Source organism: Lepidothrix coronata, unplaced genomic scaffold (assembly GCF_001604755.1).
Source record: "Lepidothrix coronata isolate B3197 unplaced genomic scaffold, Lepidothrix_coronata-1.0 Scaffold23, whole genome shotgun sequence".
Classification (NCBI taxonomy): Eukaryota; Metazoa; Chordata; class Aves; order Passeriformes; family Pipridae; genus Lepidothrix; species Lepidothrix coronata.
Window position 1 is genome coordinate 7,543,432 of NW_016690203.1, and position 21,109 is coordinate 7,564,540.

Here is a 21,109-nt window from a genome sequence, read left to right on the forward strand (position 1 = left end):
TGACCCCCACCCAGAGCTGTCCACCAGCCACTGGGCTGGTCCCAGGGGTGTTCCTGGCCAAGCACTGGCTCTGTGCCTGCACCCACATGGAATTTCTTAGGGGAAGGTTTGGTTCCTTGTTTTTCCGCCTTTTCAGTGGTTGCCAAAACCCTCCCAGTGCCCAGGATGGGCCCAGCCCAAACTGGGACTGCCAGAGGGCCAGCACTGTGCTCCAGGCATGGCATTCCCAAGGCTTGTTCCCTGGCACAGCCCAACACACAGCCCTGCTGGGGCCACCATGCTGCCCCTCGGCACATCCCACCTTCCAGCCGTGCCCCCCTCCTTCCAGCAGCCCCCAAAGCCTTTTTGGGCTTCCTCAGGGTTTGGAGGACCTCCAGCCTGGAGCAGGCAGGGGAGGGGGGCAGGACATGCCACATGCCCCCGGTGACACACGTGCAGCCCGTGCAGCTGCACGGCCCCGTCGGCTCTGTCACATTCCACCGGTGCAGCCGTGGGGAAACGGGACGTGTCAAACGTCAAACGAGACACGTCGGATCGTGAACAGAAACCGAGAGTGCAGGAGGGCTCAGAGGGGTGGAGCCCAGCAGACACGTCACACCCAGAGGGACACAGGGACTGGGGGCACAGTGACACCCCCGGCACCAACCCCAGGACTGCCTGGATTGAGAAGTGAGAGCGACTGCCCAAGCTGGAGTCACCCCCCGTTGTCACAGCCCAAGGGGAGCCCCCCCAGCACAGCCCTGGGGACACGTGGCTGCCCCCATCCTTTTATTGTAACTGTGATAAATATACCCCGGCCGAGACCTGCCACCCCACCCAGGACCTGCCACCCCGCCGAGCCGAGCCCGGCACCAACACCCCCCAAACAGAGATATTTATGTAAAACAACACCACAAAAAGAGCAATTGAATCCCCAGGGGTGAGTGCAGGGGGAGCACGAGCCCGGCCCCCGCCACGCCCCCGGCACGGAACGGGGTTGCAAAGCCAAGCGGGGACCGTGGGGTGCGGGGGACCCTCCCTCCCGCCCCCAATCTTCGTTCATCCAGTTCTGTCATATGCACGAATCCGGCTGCTCCAGAACCATCCAGCGCCCGCTGCCCGCGGCGAGGGGCCGAGCAGCACCGGGGGATGTGCCCGGGGCCGGTGCTGCTCCCCCGGGAGTGGGGGGCTGCAGCTGCCCCCTCCCCTCGGCAGCCGCCCTCCGTCCCAGCGTGTGCCTCAGAGGTTGTCGGAGCCGGCGGAAGGGTTGGTGTAGGTGAAGGTGCCGGCCCTCGTGGTGCTGCTGCCGGCCACCTTGGGGGGAGGAAAAGTGCGGCGGTGTCAGGGCTGGGCTGAGCCCCCTCCCCCGGAGGCAGCAGGGGAACCCCCCACACCCTCCCCACGGCCACTGTGGGCAGCCAAAAACTGCGCGGTGGGCAGCTGCCTCCCACCCACGGGCACCGTGGGCACCCCAGGCCCACACGGGCACCTCGAGCCGCCCCCCCCGCCCCGTGCACGGGAGGAGCCGCGCTGGCCCCGGCCGTGTTCTCACACGATAAGCCGGCCCGGCGAGCGAGAAGGTAAATATTTACCCAGGCCCCTGGTATTTGCACAGGGTGAGCTGCTCGCAGGGAGCAGAGCAGCTGGACGCTCGGCCCCCGCCCGCAGTCCCGGCCTGGGGGGAGCGCAGGGCACGGGGAGGGGGGGAACGGGGCGGCTTCTGTGCCCCACATTGCCCAGGGGAGTTCTTCGTGCCTGCGGGCAGCTCCCGACGCAGCACCTGCAGCTCCGTTTTCGGAGCTGGTGTGTGTTGGGGTGCAGGCTGGGGGGATCAGCCCCGCCGCCAGCCCTGAAGTGCCCCCATCCCCGCTCCCCACCCGCGGCAGAGGATGCTGCAGCACCAGGAGAGCCGAGGGTCGGGTTGGGATGCAGCTGAGCAGGAGAAGGGGCAGCGCGGGCAGGCAGCGAGCCCTGCAATGCTGCCAGGGCTGGGCAGGGGGAGCAGCCACCCAAGGTCGCGGGGAGCTCCCCGGAGCCGGGCAGGGTCTGCCCGCGCCGGCCGCGCACCCGCTCCCCACGCGGCTCCAGCCAGGCGTGAAAGTTACCCTCACCTCCGGGCGAGCCCGGCGCGGGACGAGCTCCCTGGACACCCATCCCGGCTCCGTTAGCCATTAACCAGGGGATGTACCCCTGCTCTGCCCCCACCCCACAGCAGCCGGACCCCGGGGATGGGGGTCTCGCTCTCACCTGGCTGTAGGGGTTGGGTTTGCTGTTGGGGGACACGTAGCGCCCGTGGCTCTGGTACTGGAGGTACTCAGCCATGGGGTGGTAGGAATCCTTCTGGCTGAGCAGGTCCAGCTTCCCTCGGCTTTTCCGGCGGCAAGTGCAGGAGGACTGGGGGAGAGAGAAGGGGTCAGGGCCTGGGGCATGGGGACAGGGGACTCACTGGCAGAACACGGATGAGGATGGGGATGGGACCTCACCATCAGGAGGAGGCAGGTGAAGAAGCTCAGCAGCACCAGGATGCTGACCAGGACCAGCAGAGCAATGGCCCACTCTGGGACCACGGGCACCGGTGCTGGGGACATCACCTCTGTGGAGCCTGAAAGGAGCAGAGCTGAGTCTGCACCACGGGCAGAGCCTGACAGAGCCCTGAGAGACCCCCAGGATGGGGCATCAGGGGCTGAGCCCTCCCCCACGGAGTCCACTTGCTCTTCCTCGTGTTGCCCACTGTGGGCACTGGGAACCTGCACTGGCTCTGCCTGCTGTGAGCCCCGAGCTCATCTCAGCACCAAAGAGCCCCAGCCAGGACAGGGCAGCATTTGCAGAGCCCTCTGACCCCACCCCGGGCTCCATCTGCCCTCCCACTCTGTCCCAGAGCCCCCACTCACTCTGGATGCTGTCCAGCTGCAGGCCCATGACGAAGCCATTCTGGTCCAGGCTCTTCCTCAGGCGCTGCTCGGCAGCGTTGGGGGTGACAGTGTCGCTGCCATTCCCAAACACGAGGGTGGACTGCACCTCCACCGAGCCCTGGCTGTGTGGGAGGAGGTGTCAGTGCCCAGATCACCCCCCGAGGGGCTCGGCACCAGGCAGGATATGTGTGCCAGGACGCTGCTGCTGCTCACCTGTACCGCAGCTCACTGCACCCCATGTAGGTCTGTGTGCCCGCGCAGCCCGCGCAGCCAAACACGTGTTCTAACTGGAACGAAGCATTGGGGTGACGGTGACCTCCACACAGACACCTCATCTGTCACCTTCCCACAGACACCCCTCCGTCACCTCCCCACAGACACCCCACCCTTCCCATTCCCATGCAGCTGGAGCCGCTGGCAGAGCAGACGCTCAGGGTGAGCCCCAAGGTGAGGCGGCTCCTCCCTGGCACAGCTGGGGGGGTTGCTGGTGGGGGCAGAGCTCCCAGGGCTCACCATGCTCAGGACAGTGCGGCTCAGGCTCCGGTACTGCTCCGACGTGGGGTCACGCAGGCTCTCGTTGAAGCTCCTGTTGATGATGCGGAAGGACAGCGGGACGCGGGCGAGCAGCTGGACGGCAGCGGGCAGCCGGGCTGTGGCTTTGCTGGGGTTGGGACCGCCCCCAGTGGGGGTCTGCCTGTGAGCCGTGCTGCCCTCAGCTGTCACAGAGGTTGTCCGGGTGGGAGGGACCTGAGCGCTGGTGCTCCGGTTGGCGCTGGAGTTGCCGCCATCCACAGTGGTGGGAGCAGCAGAGCTGCTGTTGGTGCCCAAGTGGGGAGCCCAGCTGCTGCTGTTTGAGGTGGCATTGGGGTGGGAGATGGCTGGGCTGCCGGGGACGGGCACTGTGGTGCCATTGCCCAAGGAGTGGTTGCCGGACTGGAAGTCCGTGGTGTTTTTGCCAGGGAACACGGTGGCGTGGGGGAAGAGAGTGGGTGGGGACCTGCTGCCTCCCGTGCTTTTGGTGAAGACAGGAGGAGCAGCGGTCAAGGTGCGGGTGGTGGTCTCTGTGGTCGTCTCCGTGGCAGTGGTTTCGGCCGTTTCCATCTCCACGGTCGTCTCCATGGGCACGGCACATGTAGCTGGAGGAAACACAAGGAGTTGGCAGCTGTAGCCACGATTTGGGAAGGTTTTGCCCAACAGAGCTGGACACTGCGGGAAGCATCGTGATCCACACGAGCCAAGAACCAGTGGCTCCTGCTGCCCACAAGACCTTCAGGAACATCCCATGACTGGTTGGTGCTGGGCACGTGTGACACCTCCAAGGGTCCAAGCAGTGTCACCTGGGCACTGGCACCAGCCCTGCAGACCCCCAGATCCTGGGGTGACCCTGCCATGCTCTGGGGCTCAGGCACCACCCCAATAAAGCCTCCTTTGCTGTGGGTTCCAGGGTGGGGTGCCCCCTGTGCCCCTCGGACCCGCCTGGCCTGGCTGTGGGCCAGCACAGGCAGCTCCCGGGCAGGTTCTCAGCGGGTGCCGCAGGAGCCGGCGGCACTGGAGGAGAGCCCGGGGTCCGGGTGCTCACTGGGACACACCTGCATTCCAGCCTGCAAGCCCCGGGCACAGCCTGCTCCGGCTGGTCCCGGCACAGCCCAGCCCCGGACACGGCAGAGAAGGGGCCGTGGTTTGAGCCCCCACGTCCCAGCTTTGCTGGGCACAACCAGCCCTGCGGTGCTGCACCAGCCAGACCGGGACAGGTGACAAGGTCCCTGCTGCCGGGGTGCCACCGGCTCTGGTGTCCCCTGGTCCCCACTCTGAAAGAGACCCCACTCCTCTGCCCCTGGCCCGGTACCTCCCCACTTGCCCGGGTGGCAGCCCAGCTCCCCCTGGCTCAGGGTGCCCCAGCCCCTCACCTGTGCCCAGCACCAGCAGCAGCAGAAGGGCAGTGAACGCCATGGGGCTCGTCCGGAGGGTCCCAGCGCCTGGCGGGGCTGGGCGGTGGCTGCTCTCCCGTTAGCCGGCGGCGCACGCCTCGATCCAGGGATCCGGAACTGGCGGCTCGGCAGCGGTCGGAGCTTTATAGAGCACCTGGAGCAGGTGGAGAGGCCCCACCCCACCGCCGGCTCCAGGGAGGGGGGTTCCTCTGCCCCGCTTGGCACAGGGGTGCCACCGCGCCGATGCGGCCCCCACAGCAGCATCACCACCACCACCCCAGGTTGGGTCCCCCCACGCTCCCCCGGCTCGGGGGGACACCGTTGGCAGCATTCCCGTGCTGTGAACGGACACAGCCTCGGGCGGGCACAGGACGGGACAGTAGCTGGGCATCCTGGGCAGGGGTGGGGGTAGCATCTGCCCTACCCTATGGGCTGAGCCACAGCCCCCGGGACCTGGTGGGGGTACGGGGGGGACACGGAGCCCCCCAGCCTCTCGTGCAGGGGGGGCCTCAGCCTCTGGCTCAGCCCGGGGTTAATCATTACCGGCCGGCCACTGCCTCGCCCTACACTCAAATAAACACTGGTGACCCCCCCGAAACGCTTACGCAGGTGGAGCCAAGGGCCCCACGACATCCCAGTACCTCCCAGTAACCTGCCTGCAGGTCCCAGGGCCCCTCCAGCAGGTACAAACCCCTGACCCCACTCAGGACACGGCTGACGCCAGGTGCCCCACCCCAGAGGTAACGGGTGCCGCCCGTGCCGGGGCACAGAGCCCGCATCCTCCGGGTGACACGTGCTCCTGGCACGGCCGGGCATCACCAGCCACTGTGGTCCCTCCCTGCCCCTGTCCTGAAGAGACCCCCAGTCCCGGGGGGGAACCCTGATCCCTGGGAGGGCCCCAATTCCTGGGGAGGCGTTGGTGGGGTCTCCCACACCCGACTCCTGCTCAGCCTCCCGTGGAGCCGAAGTGCCACCCCAGCCACGCCAAAGGGTTCCAGGGCAGCGCTGAGAAGGGGAGCAGAGACGGGGGATCCTCTGTGCTGCAGTGACACCGGGGCAAGGCATGGATGGCCTTGGTGTCAGTGCAGGTGCAATGGGACCCAGTAGCTCTCTGTCCCAGCAGGGGGCCAGAGCCTTGGTGCCAGGCACGGGGACACCGGCAGGATGCAGGCAGGGCACAGGCAGAGTGCAGGCAGCAACTCCGGGTGAACTTGTCCTCCCCCAAAGGCCTCACCGTGGAGACGGCAGCCCCCACGCAGTGACACTGACCTCCCCACTGCCCTCTGCCCGCTGTGCCAGCACCAGTCCTCGGTCCCACTGAGCACCGGGGGCCTCCCCAGAGCTCCTCTATCACCCCCCAAAGCAGGGGCTTGATGCCCACAGTGTCTCTCCACGCACGGAGGACACGCCGTGTGGGGGGCTGAGGGGCAGGTGGGTCTCACAGGGACCACAGCACCTCTCACGGCAACCCTCTCACACACGAGCCCCGGACCAGGGGGCCGTGCAGCCACCCCTGGCTGTGTCCCGTGGGTCCTGGGCACCCACCCCCACCGTGCCCCGTGGGTCCCCTGGGTCCACCCTGTCTGTGCCTCGGGGGTCCCGTGTGCCCACCCGCTCCCTGCTCGGTGGGTCCCGTGTCCCCGCCGTGCCCGGGGGGTTCCCAACCCGCGCGCCCCCGCGGCTGCCCCGCGCGCGCTCCCGCTCCGACCGGCGGTGCCGGAGCTGCGGCGTCCCCTGGCGGGAGCGGCCCCGCACGACGCTCGCCCCGCGCACCGGCACCGCCGGGCGGGACCGGGACCGGACCCGGACCGAGATCGGGACCGCGACTGGAGCGGGAGCGGGAAAACGACTGGAGCAAGACAAGGAGCAGGAGCGGGAGCGCGATCGGGACCGGGAGCAAGACTAAGACTGCGACTGGAGCGAGACCCGAGCACGAGCGGGACCGGGACCGGGAGCGGGACCGGGACTGGGACCAGGACTGGGAGCTGGAGCTGGAGCAGGAGCAGGACTGCGACTGTAGCGAGACAAGAGCGGGACCGGGACGGCGACTGGAGCGAGACCGGAGTGGAAGAGGGAGTGGGAGAGGCGGGAGGAGAAGCGGAGCGGAACCGCAGAGGGAATGGAAGCGGGAGCGGGACCGGACCGGGAGCGGGACCGGAGAGGGAGAAAGAGAGGGACCAAAACGGTAGCGGGACCCGCGGTCGCTCCTCGCTGGGGGCGTGGGACGAGGCGCTCGGTACCGAGCAGTGATGTCACCTGCCCCGGGACCCCCGGGCCGCGAACGGGCACCGGCACCAGTTGCGGCCCCAACACGGGCGGGCAGCGCCGCGTTGCCCTTTTAAGAGGGGCCCGGTGCCGCCGCGCCCATTGTCGCCGCCGCCGCCGCGGGGCCGGGCCGGTGCCGGGGCCGCGCGCTCCGGGGCGAGCGGGGGGGCGGTGGGGGCACATTCCGCCGCGTTGCCGGGACAGCCGTCGCCGTGGCGACCGGTCCGTGCCGCCGAGCCGCGGTGCGCGCCGCGCAGTTCCCACGGAGCGGCCCCGGGCGGCGGCGGCGGCGGCTCCCGCTCCCTCCGGGGCGGCGGGAGGGCCGGGATGCGGTGCAGTGTTGTGCTCTCGCCCACCAATATTGCACTCGTCCCGGCCTCCCGCCGCCGCGGGCTGCGCCGGTGGGACCGGCCGGGCACAGACCCGGCCCCCGCGACCACCGGGAGGACGGCGCGGGACGGAGCCGAGAGCACGGGGAGGGCACCCAGAGCCCTCTCGGGGCACCGGGAACCCCCGCCAGGGACGGGGCGCACAGGCTAGAAAACACTCAAAACTTTATGGCCAGGCGTGGGGCAGGGACCGGAGCGCCCGGGGCAGGCGCGGAGGAAGCCCCGGCACCGCGGGGCCCCGGTACCGGCAGTGCAAAGTCCGCGGGGGGCCGGGAGCGGGGCCCGGCCGGGAGGGGCGGCGGGGCCCGGGGCGCCCCCGGGTGCCGCTGGCGGGGGAGGCCCGGGCCGGGCGCGGTCACTCGCGTCCCTCCAGCAGGAATCGGCGGAAGGGCTCGAAGTCGGCGGGGATCGTGTCTGCGGGGGGCAGCGCGGGGGGCGTCAGGAGCCGGCGGGGAGAGCAAGCGCCCGTAAAGCCCCCGGCCCAGGACCGACGGCCCGACCGCCGCCGCAGGGGCGCGAAGGGGATGCTCGGCCGGCCGCCGGGCCGGGGCGGGGGTCCCGGGGGGCCCTGCTCACCGTTGCAGCGGTACTGCAGGTTGGACCAGATGATGTTCTCCTGGGAGAAGCAGAAGACCCCCAGCCGCCCCCCGCGCATCGTGGTGTCGATGATCACCCCGGAGTCGGCCACTAGCCGCGGGCCCTCGTACAAACGGACCCTGGGGGGAGACCGGGGCCCCACCGGTCAGCGGGACCCCACTGGGGTCAGCATCGGGATCCCACCGAGACCCCATCGGGGCCAGCACCTGGACCCCGCCAGGACCAGCATCGGGCCCTACCGGGCATCCCGACCCAGGATGGCGGCACTGGGCTGGGGCCGGGGCATCCCGCGGGGGGCTGGGCCGGGGGCACCGGGCGGGCTGGACCCCCGGGCCGGGGCCCCCCGCCGTGGCCGGGCTGGAGCCCCCCGCGCCGCCCCCGGCCCGGCCCCGCCGCCTTTGTCGGGCACTTTGCATGTGAAAGGCGCCGGCGGGGTCGCCATGGCGACGGGACAATGGCCCCGGGGGCCCGGGGGGCGGAGGGCCCGGCGGCGGAGCCCCCCCGCCGCGGCCGCCCCGGCGGGAGCCTTAAAGGGGAAACGCTGCCGCGGCCCCACCAGCCAGGACCCTTCCCCATGGCCGGCATCCCCCCTCTACGGTGGTCCCACAGGGCTGGGTACCACCCCATGACCAGCATCCCCTCACTAGGGTGGTCCCACAGGGCTGGTTTCCCCCCCCATGGCCAGCATCCCCCACTGCAGTGGTCCCACATGGCTGGATCCCTCCCCACATGGCATCCTGTCACCAGGGTGATCGCACAGGGCATCATTACCCTCACCAGGGCTGGACCACACCAGGATTGTTTTCCTCCCAGTGATCAGCATTCCCCCACTGGTGTGGTCCCGCTAGGGCCGGACCCCACCCTGCCCCACGGTGAGCACACCCCCCACCACCTCAGCAGCCCCCGTGCCCCCCACTCACCTGATGTAGCCCACCTGGGGCCTGTGTGCCAGCTGCCAGCGGTAGGACGTCTTGTCCCTCCAGCCGACGTTCCGGGGGTCCTTCCAGAGCAGGCGGACGTGGTCGGGCGTGTGGCCCGTGTGCCACAGTGCATTGCGCAGGTGCTCCCCGGGGCCCGTCGAGGACTTCACTGCCTGGGGGGCACGGGGGGTGTCAGAGGGGACCTGGCCAGGAGGGATGGAGAGCCTGACCTGGCCCGTGGGGGGCCCAGCACCCACCTTGAGCTGCAGCCCTGGCTCGGCCACGGCACGGAAAGGGGTGGCCTGCCAGTACGTCTGCTCCGTCTGCTTCCACATCACCACGTAGAAGCTGGCACTGTCCTGGTAGCTGAAGATGAAGCCGGCGTAGTCATCATCGGTAACGGTGTTGACGTGGAAGGTGCCCTCGAAGTCCACCCCGTTGAAGGCCGTGTAGCCTACGGGCAGGAAACGCTCTGGGATTCCCCAGCCCAGCCACCTTTCACCCCTCTGTGGGGCAAAGAACTGGCCCTCATCCCCCCCACGCAGAGGGGCAGGAGAAGGGGGGCTGCCCCCAGGGCCTGTGAGTCGGTGAATATCTCTTACCCACAGCCAAGCCCGGGTCGCTGTTCATGGTCTGCACGATCTCCATGCCCTGTGAGGGACAGCAGGGTGAGGGGCAGCCCCAGCACCCCCGGGGACCTCCCGACCCCCTCAGCTCCCACCCTGCAGCGCAGCCCCCAGAAACACGGGGCACAGCACCCACACCTGGTTGAGGACAACCCAGTTGGGGTCGATCTGGGCATCCCCCTCGGGGTCGAGGATGACGGTCTGGTAGGCGCGGAAGTCGGTGAGCGTCACCTCGGCGCTCTCGGGACACACGTCCAGCTGGTCCACCACGGTGTCATTGTCAAAGTCCTCCTCGCAGACGTCGCCCACGCCATTCCCTGGGGACACGTGCCCAGTCAGGGCCGGGCTGAGCCCATGTGGCTCTGCCTCCCCTCACCTGACCCACACTCACCGTCCGAATCCTTCTGGTTGGGGTTGGGAATGAGGCGGCAGTTGTCTGGGCCAGGTGGCACGTAGTCCGGGATGCCATCGTTGTCATCGTCATTGTCACAGTCATCCCCCAGCCCATCATTGTCCGAGTCCAGCTGGGAGCTGTTGGGGATCTCGGCGCAGTTGTCCTTGGTGTCCTGATGCCCGTCCCCGTCGCTGGGAGCAAGAACAAGGTCAGGGCAGGGCCAAAAGCAGGGACCTGGCACTACATCCCAGAGCCCTTAAGACCCTGTCATCCCCCCTGCCAGGTCCTGAATCAGTTCTGCCCCCAGGGACAGGACAGGACAGGACAGGACTGGATGGGAAGGTGACCCCACTGCAACACTGTCCCCACCTGTCCTCATTGGTGTCACAGATGTCTCCTACCAGGTCGCTGTCCATATCTGTCTGGAGGAGACCACAGCCCTAGTTCAGTGACACCCCAGGGCAAGAAGGACACCCCACTCCACACCGGGCCAGGCCCCACTTGCCTCAGGCCCCCTGCCCTGAGTGGGTTGCCCCATACCTGAGTGGGGTTGCTCATTTCAGGGCAACTGTCACAGGCGTCCCCAACACCATCCTCATCCCGGTCCGTCTGCAGAGGGTTGGGCACCTTGGGGCAGTTATCCAGCATGTTGGGAATCCCTGCGAGGACAGAACTGGGTGGTGGATGCCCTTCCCCAACACACTGGGACAGCCCCCCTGGCACAACCAGGCCACCCCAATAGCCACTCACCATCCCCATCGATGTCGTTGTCACAAGCGTCCCCCTCGCCGTTGCTGTCCGTGTCCCGCTGGTCATTGTTGGGCACGTTGGGGCAGTTGTCACAGGCATCCCCGAAGGAGTCGGTGTCCGAGTTCTGCTGGTCTTTGTTGGGGAAGAGCCGGCAGTTGTCCTGTGGGGAAGAGGACAGGGATGCTGCTGCTGCTGTGGTGGCTCGCAGACAAGAGGCCACAGTCCCCCGGTGGTCAGGGTAGGAGGATGTCTCCAGCATGCTGAGCCACCAGCCTGCTGCTCCCCAAGAGAAGCATCTTGAGGGACTCAGGCCTGAGCCAAAAGGAGAAGCTCTCCCAGAGCCACCAGCACAGCCACCCCCCCCCAGCACAGCCACCTCCACGTTCTTGACGCCATCGCCATCAGCGTCATCATCACACTGATCCCCAATGCCGTCGTTGTCGGCATCCTCCTGCCCGGAATTGGGCGTCAGGCGGCAGTTGTCCTGCGGGGAAGGGGAGGAGATGAGGTCTGGAGCACAGCTCTGCTGTGGCCCCTGCGCCCCACACCCCCTGTGCCCCCTCCAGGAGCCCACCTGCTTGCAGTGCTTGTTGTTGTCGATGCAGGGCAGGGGCTCGTCCGGGTAACCGTCCAGGTCTGTGTCTGGCCCACACACGTTGCCATTGCCAGCCCAGCCCACGTTGCACTGAAGAAAAGAGATCAGGGGCTGGGAAGGGCCCTGGCAGGACCAATGCTGCCCCTGCCATAACCCCCACACCCCCTCCCAGCCCTGTCCCCCACTCACCGCACAGGAGATCTCCCCGTTTCTCTCGAACAAGCAGAAGCCGTTGATGTCGCAGGGGTTGGCGGTGGTGGTGCTGCAGGACTTTTGGGGGACACAGCCCGACGTTTGGTTCCCCACAAAGCCCGACTTGCAGGGACCACACTTGAAGGAGCCCTGGAGGGGGAGAGAGGGCAGGGGCGGGATGAGGGGAGCTGGGTGGCCCCGGGAGCCAGGGAGGGAGCGGGACAGCGCTGCTCACCAGCGTGTTGGTGCAGATGGAGTTGGGGTCGCAGCCCCCGTTGTTCCCATCGTTGCATTCATCAATATCCGTGCAAACCTGCGAGCAGTGTGGGAGAAACCCTCACCTGGGGCCTTCCCCTGCCCATTCCTGCCCCCCTGGGAAGTTGCCCTCCTCACAGGCAGTGCCCCGCAGTCTGGAGCACCCACAGGGACCCGGCGGAGTCCTGTGGCACCTCACTCACCTGCTTGCTGGCCTTGGCATAGTCCACCCCCACACCAGAGACGGTGTTGCCTCGATAGCCACGGGGACAAGGCTCACAGCGGAACCCGGGGGACGTGTTGATGCACTTGGAGCCAGGGAAGCAGGGGTTGGCATGGGCACACTGCAGCACCAGGAAGAGAGACCGGCTTCACCCTCGGGCACAGCATCGGGGTGGCTGCTGCCGTCCCAGCAGGGCCTTTCCTGAGAGGAAGCATCCTCTGCCTGCACTGCCCCGGCAGTGCTGGGGCTGCTGGTCTCCCCAGAGCATGCCCACCTCCTCGATGTCGGTGCAGTGTGTGCCGTTGCCCTCCAGCCCCGGTGGGCAGGGCCCGCAGCGGTACCCGGGGTACTCGTACGTCTCCATGCAGTCCACCCCGCTGAAGCAGGGGTTGGGGTTGCAGCGGGACCGGTGCTCGTGGAAGCCTGAGGGGAGGACAGGCAGATGAGGGGTGAGACAAGGCGGCCCTTTGTGCCCCCCCGAGGTGGGGGCAGAGCCTCGCCAGCACTCACCGCAGACCTGGCACTCCATGATGGTGTTGCGGATCAGAGACATCTCCTTCACCTGCAAGGCAGCAGAGCGTGGAGCATCAGGGGGTGCTGGCACCGTGCTCTAGGGAAATCCGGCCCAGGGAGGGCTGGTACCCCCCACTGTCCCACCTGGTCCCTAATGTCTTCCCGCAGCTCCGACAGGACCCGGTTGAAGAGGGTCAGCTGCGTGACCAGCGCCTTGGTCTGTTCACCTGCCAGCAGCAGAAAGGACAAGGTCAATCCCAGGACACACACAGCCCCCTGGGGACATAGGCCAGGACTGCTCTGCCCACCAGCACTGAGCTGGGAGGACAAGGCAGTTGACAGCCTGTTCTTCTCCTCCCTGGTTCACACAGGATCTCTTTCCCCGTAACACAACCCGTGCCTTTTGATGCACCCTATGTGGGGCACTGGGACAGGCTGTGGAAGGGTTTCTGCCTCCGTGGAGCCCCAAATGCCTCAGGCCAGGGAATGGGGAAAGCAGAGCAGGGACTCACCCAGGATGGAGGCCAGCACACTCGTCACTGCAAGGAGAGAGACGAGATGTTACCAAATGCTGCCATCACACCCCGGCAGCATCACCTCACACAGTCACTCCCGGTCAGCACGTGAGCAGCGCTGGAGCTCCACCTGTGTGGGGACCCTGGGCCAGGAGAGGCAGGAGCACCCGTCTGTGCTGTCACCCCCCACCTCCCTGTACCACAGCATGCACAGGTGACCCCGTAAGCCCCCCAAGCCATTACCTGCACTGTGAATGGACTCATCTCCTTGGAAAGGGCACTCACTCAGGGCCCCCACACGGCTCATGGACCCGCCCAAGATCAGCTTCATGGACTCCACGAACCCCTGATGTACGTGGGGAGACACAGCCAGTGTGGGGGGGCTCTGCTGATCTCCAAGGGCACGGTGGTGGGGGTCTCGGTCCCCCCAGCACTCACCTGCATCCTCTGGTAGGCCTTCTGCCCCGTGCGCACCTCGATGGCCTCCACCTCGGCCAGGGGGATCTCGGACAGCTCGGGCAGCCCCACGCTGGAGTCCATCTGCTTGCAGTCGACGTAGAGCTCCACGCTCAGCGTGTCCCTGCGCAGCCCGCTCAGGCGCACGATGATGGAGTGGCTCTGCCCGTCCGCCACGTGCGCGTGCTGCAGGTTGACCGAGTGCACCTTGTTGTCCTCCCGCAGGTACCGCACCAGGACTGCGGAGGAGCGGGGAGGGGCCATCAGCTCCCCCCTGGCACCGGCAGCACCCCGGGACCAGCAGGCACCCACTGCTGCTCCCCGTGAGCCCCTTGGACGGTAGGAACTCAGTCCTGTTTCCTTCAGAGCACTGGGGCAGGAGCAGGACCAGCCCGTCCCCACACATGGGGCACCCACCCACCTTTGTTGATCTTCCCCACGACCGAGACCTCCAGCCACCGCGTGTTGTCCTTCTTGGAGTAGAGGCCAAAGAGGGTCCCCCCCTGCTTGGGGGGCAGGCGGAAGGTGGACAGGAGGTACACGTCGTTGACGGTCAGGAGCTCCATGCGGATCTTGTGGGCCACGCTGGCCATCTGCCGCACCTCGCTCACCAGCAGCAGGTCAATGACTGCGGGAGCCGAGCACCGGGGTCGCCTCCGCACCGGCAGCCGCAGCTGCGGCCGGTGACCGCAGGGATTCCCGGTGCGGTCACACCGAGGGGGGGTTGCGGGTGACCCTGGACCGCCGTTCCCCGGGGGGACCGGGGAAGCCCCGGGGTCTCCGGGGCCGCCCCCGCGCGGTGGCGCTCCAGGACCGGCCGCGCCGCCGAGAGCGACCCGCGGAGCCCCCGCACCGCCGGGACCGGCGGAGTCACGGCCCGGAGCCCGCCCTGCAGCCGGGGCTCCCCCGCATCCCGCTCCGCGGAACCCCCCGCGCCCAGCAGCAACGAGGGACGGCCGGACCGGGAGACCCCGGAGAGACGGCCGGGCCCCCGGGGCGCTCCGGTGGGAGCGCGGACAGCCCAGTCCCGCAGCCGAACGGGTGCCCGCCTGCTCAGTGCAGACCGAGAGGAGCTCCGGTTCCGCGGTCAGCCCTCGCCGAGGGACCCCCCCGCCGCCCCGAGCCGGCATCGGAACCGGCGGCCGCCCTGCGCCCCGGGGATGAATGTCCCTGTGTCCCCGCTGCCCGGCTCTCCCGGGGCGAGCGGAGCCGCTGTCAGCGGCCCCGGGACAGGGGCTGCTGCTGCCGCCGCCGCCCCCCGACTGCCGCCCGTCCCGCCGCCCCGTCGGGGCCGCCCCGCCGCCGCCCCGAGCTCCCCCGTTATACCTTGCAGCCCCGGGCGCGCCGCAGCGGCGGCGCCCAGCAGGAGCAGCGCCAGGAGCGCGGAGCCCCCCGGTGCCCCCATGGTGCCGCCGGTGCCGCCGGTGCGGAGCGGAGCGCGGCGGGGCGGGGTGGCGCACGGGGGAGGGGCCGACGGGGCCGGCGAGGAGGAAACAAAGAGCCGTCAATCACCGGGCGCATCTCGGGGCCACCGGCGGGCCACCGGCGGAGGCCCCGGAGGCGACGGGGGGGCAGCGGGCGGTCGCGGCGCACCGGGCCCGGGGCTGCGGGGAGTCCCCCCACCGGGCACTGCCCGCCCCCCGGGCAGCCCCCGCTCGCAGCGCCGGTTCACCGGGAGGTCAGGCGGGCTGGGGCCGCCCCAGCAGCGCCGGAGCATCCCGGTCCGGGAGAGCGGGACCGGCCGTGGGGTCGCTTGTCCGGGGTTGTCCCACGCCGCCGAGCCCCCCGGGCCGGCGGAGCTCCGGGGCCGGTCCGTACCGCCGGGGGATGCTCGGGCCGCCGAGCCGCTCCCGCGGAGCCCCGGCCAAGACGTGTTTACAGCTGTTTCCCCCAGTGCCATAACAACGGGCCGGGCCCGGCCCCGGGGCCGCCCCAGCCCCGCGACCCCGGTCCGGCCCCGCGCCAGCGGCCCCGCGTAACGGGGGAGCGGGGGTGGGAGTGATGGAGGGGGGTGGTCCCGAGCCGCACGCGGGGCGTTTTCCCTCCGCCGCTGCCAGCGGGCTCCCGGCCCGGCTGCGGTCCATGGAGACGTGCAGGGGGGGGCGAGGCTGAGCGGGGTCCAGCGATGCGGGGCTCTGTGGTGCGGGAGGTGCGTGGCTGTGCGGGGCGGGGCGGGGCCGAGCAGGGAGGTGCCGGGCTCTGCGAGGCGGTGCGGGGCACAGCAGGGCTATGCGGTGCGGGGCTGTGCGGGGTGGTGCGGGGCTGTGCGGGGTTGAGCGGGGTGCTGCGTGTGTGGGTGGGGTGAGCCGTGTGGTGCTGGGCTGTGCGGGGCGGTGCGGGGCTGAGAAGAGCTGTACAGTGTGGTGTGTGGTGCGGGCCAGAGCAGGGCTGTGCGATGCGGGGAGGTGCGGGGCTGAGCGGGACTAAGCAGTGCAGTGCAGTGCGTGGAGATGCGGGGCCGAGCAGTGTGGAGCTGAGCTGAGCGGTGCGGGGAGGTGCGGGGCCGAGCAGTGTGGAGCTGAGCTGAGCGGTGCGGGGAGGTACAGGGCTGAGCAAGGAGGTGCGAGGCCGAGCAGGACTGTGCGGTGCAGTGCGTGGAGGTGCGGGGCCGAGTAGTGTGGAGCTGAGCTGAGCGGTGCGGGGAGGTACGGGGCTGAGCAAGGAGGTGCGGGGCTGAGCAGGACTGTGCGGTGCAGCGCGTGGAGGTGCGGGGCCGAGCAATGTGGAGCTGAGCTGAGCGGTGCGGGGAGGTGCGGGGCTGAGCAGGGAGGTGCGGGGCTGAGCAGGGCTGTGCGGTGCAGCGCGTGGAGGTGCGGGGCCGAGCAATGTGGAGCTGAGCTGAGCGGTGCGGGGAGGTGCGGGGCTGAGCAGGGAGGTGCGGTGCAGCGCGTGGAGGTGCCGGGCCGAGCAGTGTGGAGCTGAGCTGAGCTGAGCTGAGCTGAGCTGAGCTGAGCTGAGCTGAGCGGTGCGGGGGTCCCGGCAGTCGCCGCCACCGCCGCCCTCGCACTCCGGAGCCCCGCGGAGCCCCCGGTGCGGTGCCGCCGGTGCCGCCCCGCGGCGGGGGCGGTGCGGGGCCGCCCGTCCGGTTCCGGGTCGGCGGAAGATGGCGGCGCCCATGGAGCTGTTCTGCTGGGCCGGGGGCTGGGGGCTGCCCTCGGTGGACCCCGACTGCCTGGCCGTGCTGGTGAGCGGCGGGGCCGGGGCGGCGGGGCCGGTGACGGGCCGGGCCGGGGGTCCCGCGGGCTGAGCCCCCGCTGCCGCCGCTCCCTCCCTCCCTCCCTCCCTCCCGCAGACCTACGCGCGGTTCACGGGGGCGCCGCTGAAGGTGCACCGGGTCACCCACCCCTGGAGGAGCCCCTCCGGTAAGGGCCCCGCGGGGGATACCGGCACCGGAACCGCCGGGACCACCCGGTGCCGGCACGGCCGGGGACCCCCTGCCCCACTGCCCCCCCTGCTCCGCACCGCTGCAGCCTCCCACAGATCACACACCCTCCTCATCCCATCACCCCCCTATCCCACCGCATCCCTCATGTCCTGTGGATCCCCCACCCCACTGGGCCCCCCCCTTACTCCGTGGCACCCCCTCATCGAGTCGAACACCCCCTGTCCTATGCCCCCCCTACCCTGCACCCTCCCACCCCATTGCACCCCACTGTGCCCCATCACCCTCCCCCATCCCATAACACCCACTGCCCCATCACCCTCCCACCCTATTTCACCCACTGCCCCATCACACCCTCCCACCCCATTGCATCCCTCATGTCCAGTGCCCCCCCCTGCACCCTCCTGCCGCATTGCACCCTCTCATCTCATTGCACCCCCTTGTCCTATGACCACCACAGCACTCCCCTGTACCCCATCACACCCCCGTCCCATTGCACCTCCCTTGTCCTATTGCACCCTTGTACCCCATTGCACCCCCTTGTCCTGTCCCCCCCTGCATCACAGCACTCCCCTGTACCCCATCACACCCCTCTCATCCCATCACAACCCCATTGAACACCCTCATCCCACTGCGACCTGTGTCCCCTTGGATGCCCCCTCACCCCATCACAAACCCCCCTCATCTCACCCCCTTTTCCAGTGGCCCCCCTGCACCCTCCAACTCCACTGCACCCCTCTGTACCCCAGCACAGCCCCCTCATCCCATCACACCCCTGTCCCATTGCACCTCCACTGTCCCGTTGCACCCTCACACCCCATTGCACCCCCTTATCCTATCGCACCCCCTGTCCCTTTGGACACCCCTTTCACTCCATTGCACCCCCTCACCCCATCACACCCTTGTCCCATTGCACCTCCACTGTCCCGTTGCACCCTCACACCCCATTGCACCCCCTGTCCCTTTGGACACCCCTTTCACTCCATTGCACCCCCTCACCCCATCACACCCCCCTTTTTCTGTGCCCCCCTGCACCCTTGCACCCCATTGCCCACCCTGTCCCATTGCACCTCATTGTTCTCCCTTTTCCCATTACACCCCCCTGCCTGCCCCTGCCTGTCGCCCACACCCACATCCCAGTGCATCCCCCTCATCCTCATTTTCCATCACACATGGTTTCCACCCCTCACGTGCACCCCTGTGCCCCCCACCCCCCTTACACGCACTTCTCCCTCTGCCTCCCACCCCTCACCTGGGCGTGGGGGCCCTTCCCCTCGTCCCAGCTCTTCCCCCCAACCCCTTGCCCGCCCAGGGTGCCCCCCAGGCACGGCACCTGCAGCCCCCACTCCCCCTGCCCACAGGGCACCTGCCCGCGCTGAGGACGCAGGACGAGGGCACCATCTCCAAAACGCAGCAGATCATAACTCACCTCAGGAAACAGGTACAGGGGGGTGTGGAGCACCCGCTGCCCCGGGCTGGGGGGCACCGGAGCCCCTCGAGGAGGAGGGGGCTCTGTCGTGTCTCCCACTGGCAGGATTCAGCACGTGGTGTTTTCTCTGCAGAAGTACAACGCCGACTACGACCTGTCGGCCACGCAGAACGCAGACACGCTGGCCTTCGTGTCCCTGCTGGAGGAGAAGCTGCTGCCGGTGCTGGTGAGGCTCAGGGGGGAGCCGTGGGGAAGGGGGGCTGGCCAAGGATGGGGTCTGCTCCCTGGAGACGTGCCAGTGCTCAGGTGTGTGCCCGCCCGCCTGCGGAGCCGGAGAGCGCTGCCGGCAGCAACGTCCCGGGGGTCTGGCGTGGCAGGAATCGGGGTGGGGGTGGGTTGTGCAGCCAGGGCTGGGGTCTGCCCTGCGCCACGATGCTCCCGCAGCCCCTCGTGATCTCTGGGGTGGCTGTGCTGGGCAGGGGCTCAGGTGCCAGCCCCCCTGGCTGCAGCCCCGCCGTGGCCGGGCCGCGGTTTGTTCTCCACCACAGATCCACACGTTCTGGGTGGATGCGAAGAACTACGTGGAGCACACGCGGAAATGGTACGCGGAGACCGTCCCCTTTCCCCTCAACTTCTTCCTGCCCAACTCCATGCACAAGCGGCACCTGGAGCGGCTGCAGCTCCTGTGGGGGGACGACTACATGGAGGATGAGGAGAAGCTGGAGAAGCAGGTGAGGGATATGAGGTCTGGGCACAGCAGGTCCTGGGTGGTGCCCAGGGGACCCATGTGAAGCCAAAATCCAAATTATGGTCTGGGATTCTGCCCTCCGGCTCCCTTGAGCACCGTGGCAGTGCCTGGGTGGGTGACAACCCTCTGTCCTCCTCCTCCTCCTCCTGCAGCTCTACCGGGAAGCCCGGGAATGCCTGACCCTCCTCTCCCAGCGCCTTGGCTCCCAGAAGTTTTTCTTCGGAGACTCGTGAGTGGCCGAAGAAGGAGCAGGGGAAGGGGCCTTCCCACACCCTGGCGGGTCTGAGCCTCCCCTGGTCTGCAGGGGAGTCACAGCCCCTGTGCATTGCTTTGTGGGTGGGACAGGGCTGTTCCAGGCAGCTGGGAGTGAGGAATTCAGGCTGTGGGAGTGGTCTGGGATGGGATCATCCTGCTCCCCATCCTCACCCTGGGCTGGAGGCAGTGCCCTTCCAAGGAGAGGAAGCTGCATGCCATCCCCCAGGGCACTGGCCAGTGTGTCCGGGTGGCTTTGGGTGGGGACAGTGGCCCAGCCCTGGCTCTCTGTGCCCCAGGCCGGCCTCGCTCGACGCCTTCGTCTTCAGCCGCCTGGCGCCGCTCCTGAAGGCGAAGCTGCCCAACGGGAAACTGCAGCAGCACCTGAAGTCCCTGCAGAACCTGTGCAACTACTGCACCTCCATCCTCAGCCTCTACTTCCCCTGGGATGGAGGTGAGGGCCGTCCCCCACCTCACCCTGTGGGCTCGGGGTGACCTTTCCCCCCTCTCATCCCTGCCCTGTTCCCCCAGCTGATCCCTTGGCCGGTGCCCCGCGGGCTGCGGGCACGGACAGCAGTGAGGGAGAGGAGGACCCCCACAAACGGCGCAACCAGCTGCTGTCGGTGCTGGTGGGGCTGGTGGCCATGCTGGGCTACGCCTTCCTGAGCGGCATCGTGTCCATCCAGCGCGGCGGCGTGGGGCCGGCCGGCCGGCAGCCCATCGCCATGGAGGAGGAGGAAGAGGAGGAGGAGGAGGAGTGAGGATGAGCTGTGTGACTGTCTCACCCCCCCAGACCCCTGGAACTCTGACTCTTTTTACACCGGGAGCCTGGCAGCATCATTCCCTGTGGGTGCTCCGCTCGTTGTCCCGCCAGGAACCACGGCCCTCACTGCGGGAGTGTCCCTGCCATGCCAATAAACCTCTCTCTTGTCCTCTCGGCACGCTCGGGGTCCTTCCCAGTTTCCCCAGTTGCCCAGGATGGAGTGCTGCAGCGGGCACCAGCATGTCCTGCCCCCAGCTCTCCCCTTGGCCCCAGGCCCAGGTCTCACTGGGGACTGGGCACGGGGGGAACCTAAAAGCATCTGTGGTGTCTCAGCTGCATCCCCTGTCCCTTCTCCTGCAGCTGTGGGGCTGAGCCCACACCGTTCCAATGTGGAATCCCTCTGGGCAGATTCTGTGGGGCTCGTCCCCCGCCCTCCACGCTGCTGCCAGCCCGGCTGCCCCGAGAGCAGCACAGCTGGGGACGTGAAACCAGTGCCAAGCGCGGCCGGGGCTGCTCGTCAGGACACGTCCCCAGACCCGGGAGCACTCCCTGCTGCCGGCGGGACACCCGGAGCCCAGCTCCAGCAGCCGGGATCCCTCCGGCGCTGACATGTGTTTGCATTCCTCCACGCCTGCCAGCGCCGGGAGCTCCCGCGGCTGGCACGGCCGGGAGCGCGTCCCGCGGTGAGCGTGGGCTGCCCGCCGCGGGCCCGCGGGCTGTGAGCGGGGTCGGGGGGCACCCACTCGGGCTCCCTGTGCCCCCCGTGGTCCCCTGGGCCACCCGGCGTGGGGCTGGCCCCCGGCGCTGGCCGCGCTGCCGCCGTTCCCTGCCGGCCACTGCGGGTTTACGAGAGCACAGATGGAAACGGCGGCGCCGGGCCAGCCCGGCACACAGCCCTCGCTTGTTTGGCCGCCGGCTGCCGCCGCCACCGGCATCCCGGCCCTGCTGCTGCGGTGGCTGGATGTCCCCGGGCTGAGCTCCTGGACACGCGCCCCACGTGCCCCCCACCCGGCCCCGATGGCCGGG

General features: G+C 68.9%; 3 protein-coding genes across 3 annotated transcripts; 1 reads left to right on the forward strand and 2 right to left on the reverse strand.

Annotated features, from left to right (window-relative positions):
* Nucleotides 1–1,029: 1,029 nt before the first annotated feature.
* Nucleotides 1,030–4,921, reverse strand: MUC1 (mucin 1, cell surface associated). The gene is made up of 7 exons (XM_017808433.1): nucleotides 4,799–4,921; nucleotides 3,405–4,027; nucleotides 3,105–3,178; nucleotides 2,871–3,013; nucleotides 2,463–2,581; nucleotides 2,227–2,373; nucleotides 1,030–1,293 (listed from the first exon to the last, which is right to left on the reverse strand). Exons 1-7 carry the CDS (start codon nucleotides 4,839–4,841, stop codon nucleotides 1,219–1,221), a joined length of 1,224 nt encoding a protein of 407 aa, XP_017663922.1. The 5' UTR covers nucleotides 4,842–4,921; the 3' UTR covers nucleotides 1,030–1,218.
* A 2,882-nt stretch (nucleotides 4,922–7,803) lies between these two features.
* Nucleotides 7,804–14,170, reverse strand: THBS3 (thrombospondin 3). Its single transcript, XM_017808407.1, has 22 exons — nucleotides 13,931–14,170; nucleotides 13,492–13,748; nucleotides 13,297–13,399; nucleotides 13,051–13,077; nucleotides 12,683–12,765; nucleotides 12,536–12,587; nucleotides 12,300–12,448; nucleotides 12,006–12,146; nucleotides 11,783–11,860; nucleotides 11,545–11,697; nucleotides 11,335–11,445; nucleotides 11,137–11,244; nucleotides 10,761–10,920; nucleotides 10,551–10,669; nucleotides 10,380–10,432; nucleotides 10,008–10,201; nucleotides 9,755–9,933; nucleotides 9,593–9,641; nucleotides 9,248–9,444; nucleotides 8,991–9,163; nucleotides 8,050–8,189; nucleotides 7,804–7,887 (listed from the first exon to the last, which is right to left on the reverse strand). Exons 1-22 carry the CDS (start codon nucleotides 14,100–14,102, stop codon nucleotides 7,829–7,831), a joined length of 2,757 nt encoding a protein of 918 aa, XP_017663896.1. The 5' UTR covers nucleotides 14,103–14,170; the 3' UTR covers nucleotides 7,804–7,828.
* Nucleotides 14,171–16,568: 2,398 nt separating this feature from the next.
* MTX1 (metaxin 1) lies at nucleotides 16,569–20,210 on the forward strand. The gene is made up of 8 exons (XM_017808418.1): nucleotides 16,569–16,693; nucleotides 16,802–16,871; nucleotides 18,253–18,332; nucleotides 18,454–18,546; nucleotides 18,869–19,051; nucleotides 19,221–19,297; nucleotides 19,620–19,774; nucleotides 19,852–20,210. Exons 1-8 carry the CDS (start codon nucleotides 16,613–16,615, stop codon nucleotides 20,079–20,081), a joined length of 969 nt encoding a protein of 322 aa, XP_017663907.1. The 5' UTR covers nucleotides 16,569–16,612; the 3' UTR covers nucleotides 20,082–20,210.
* The last annotated feature ends 899 nt before the right edge of the window (nucleotides 20,211–21,109 follow it).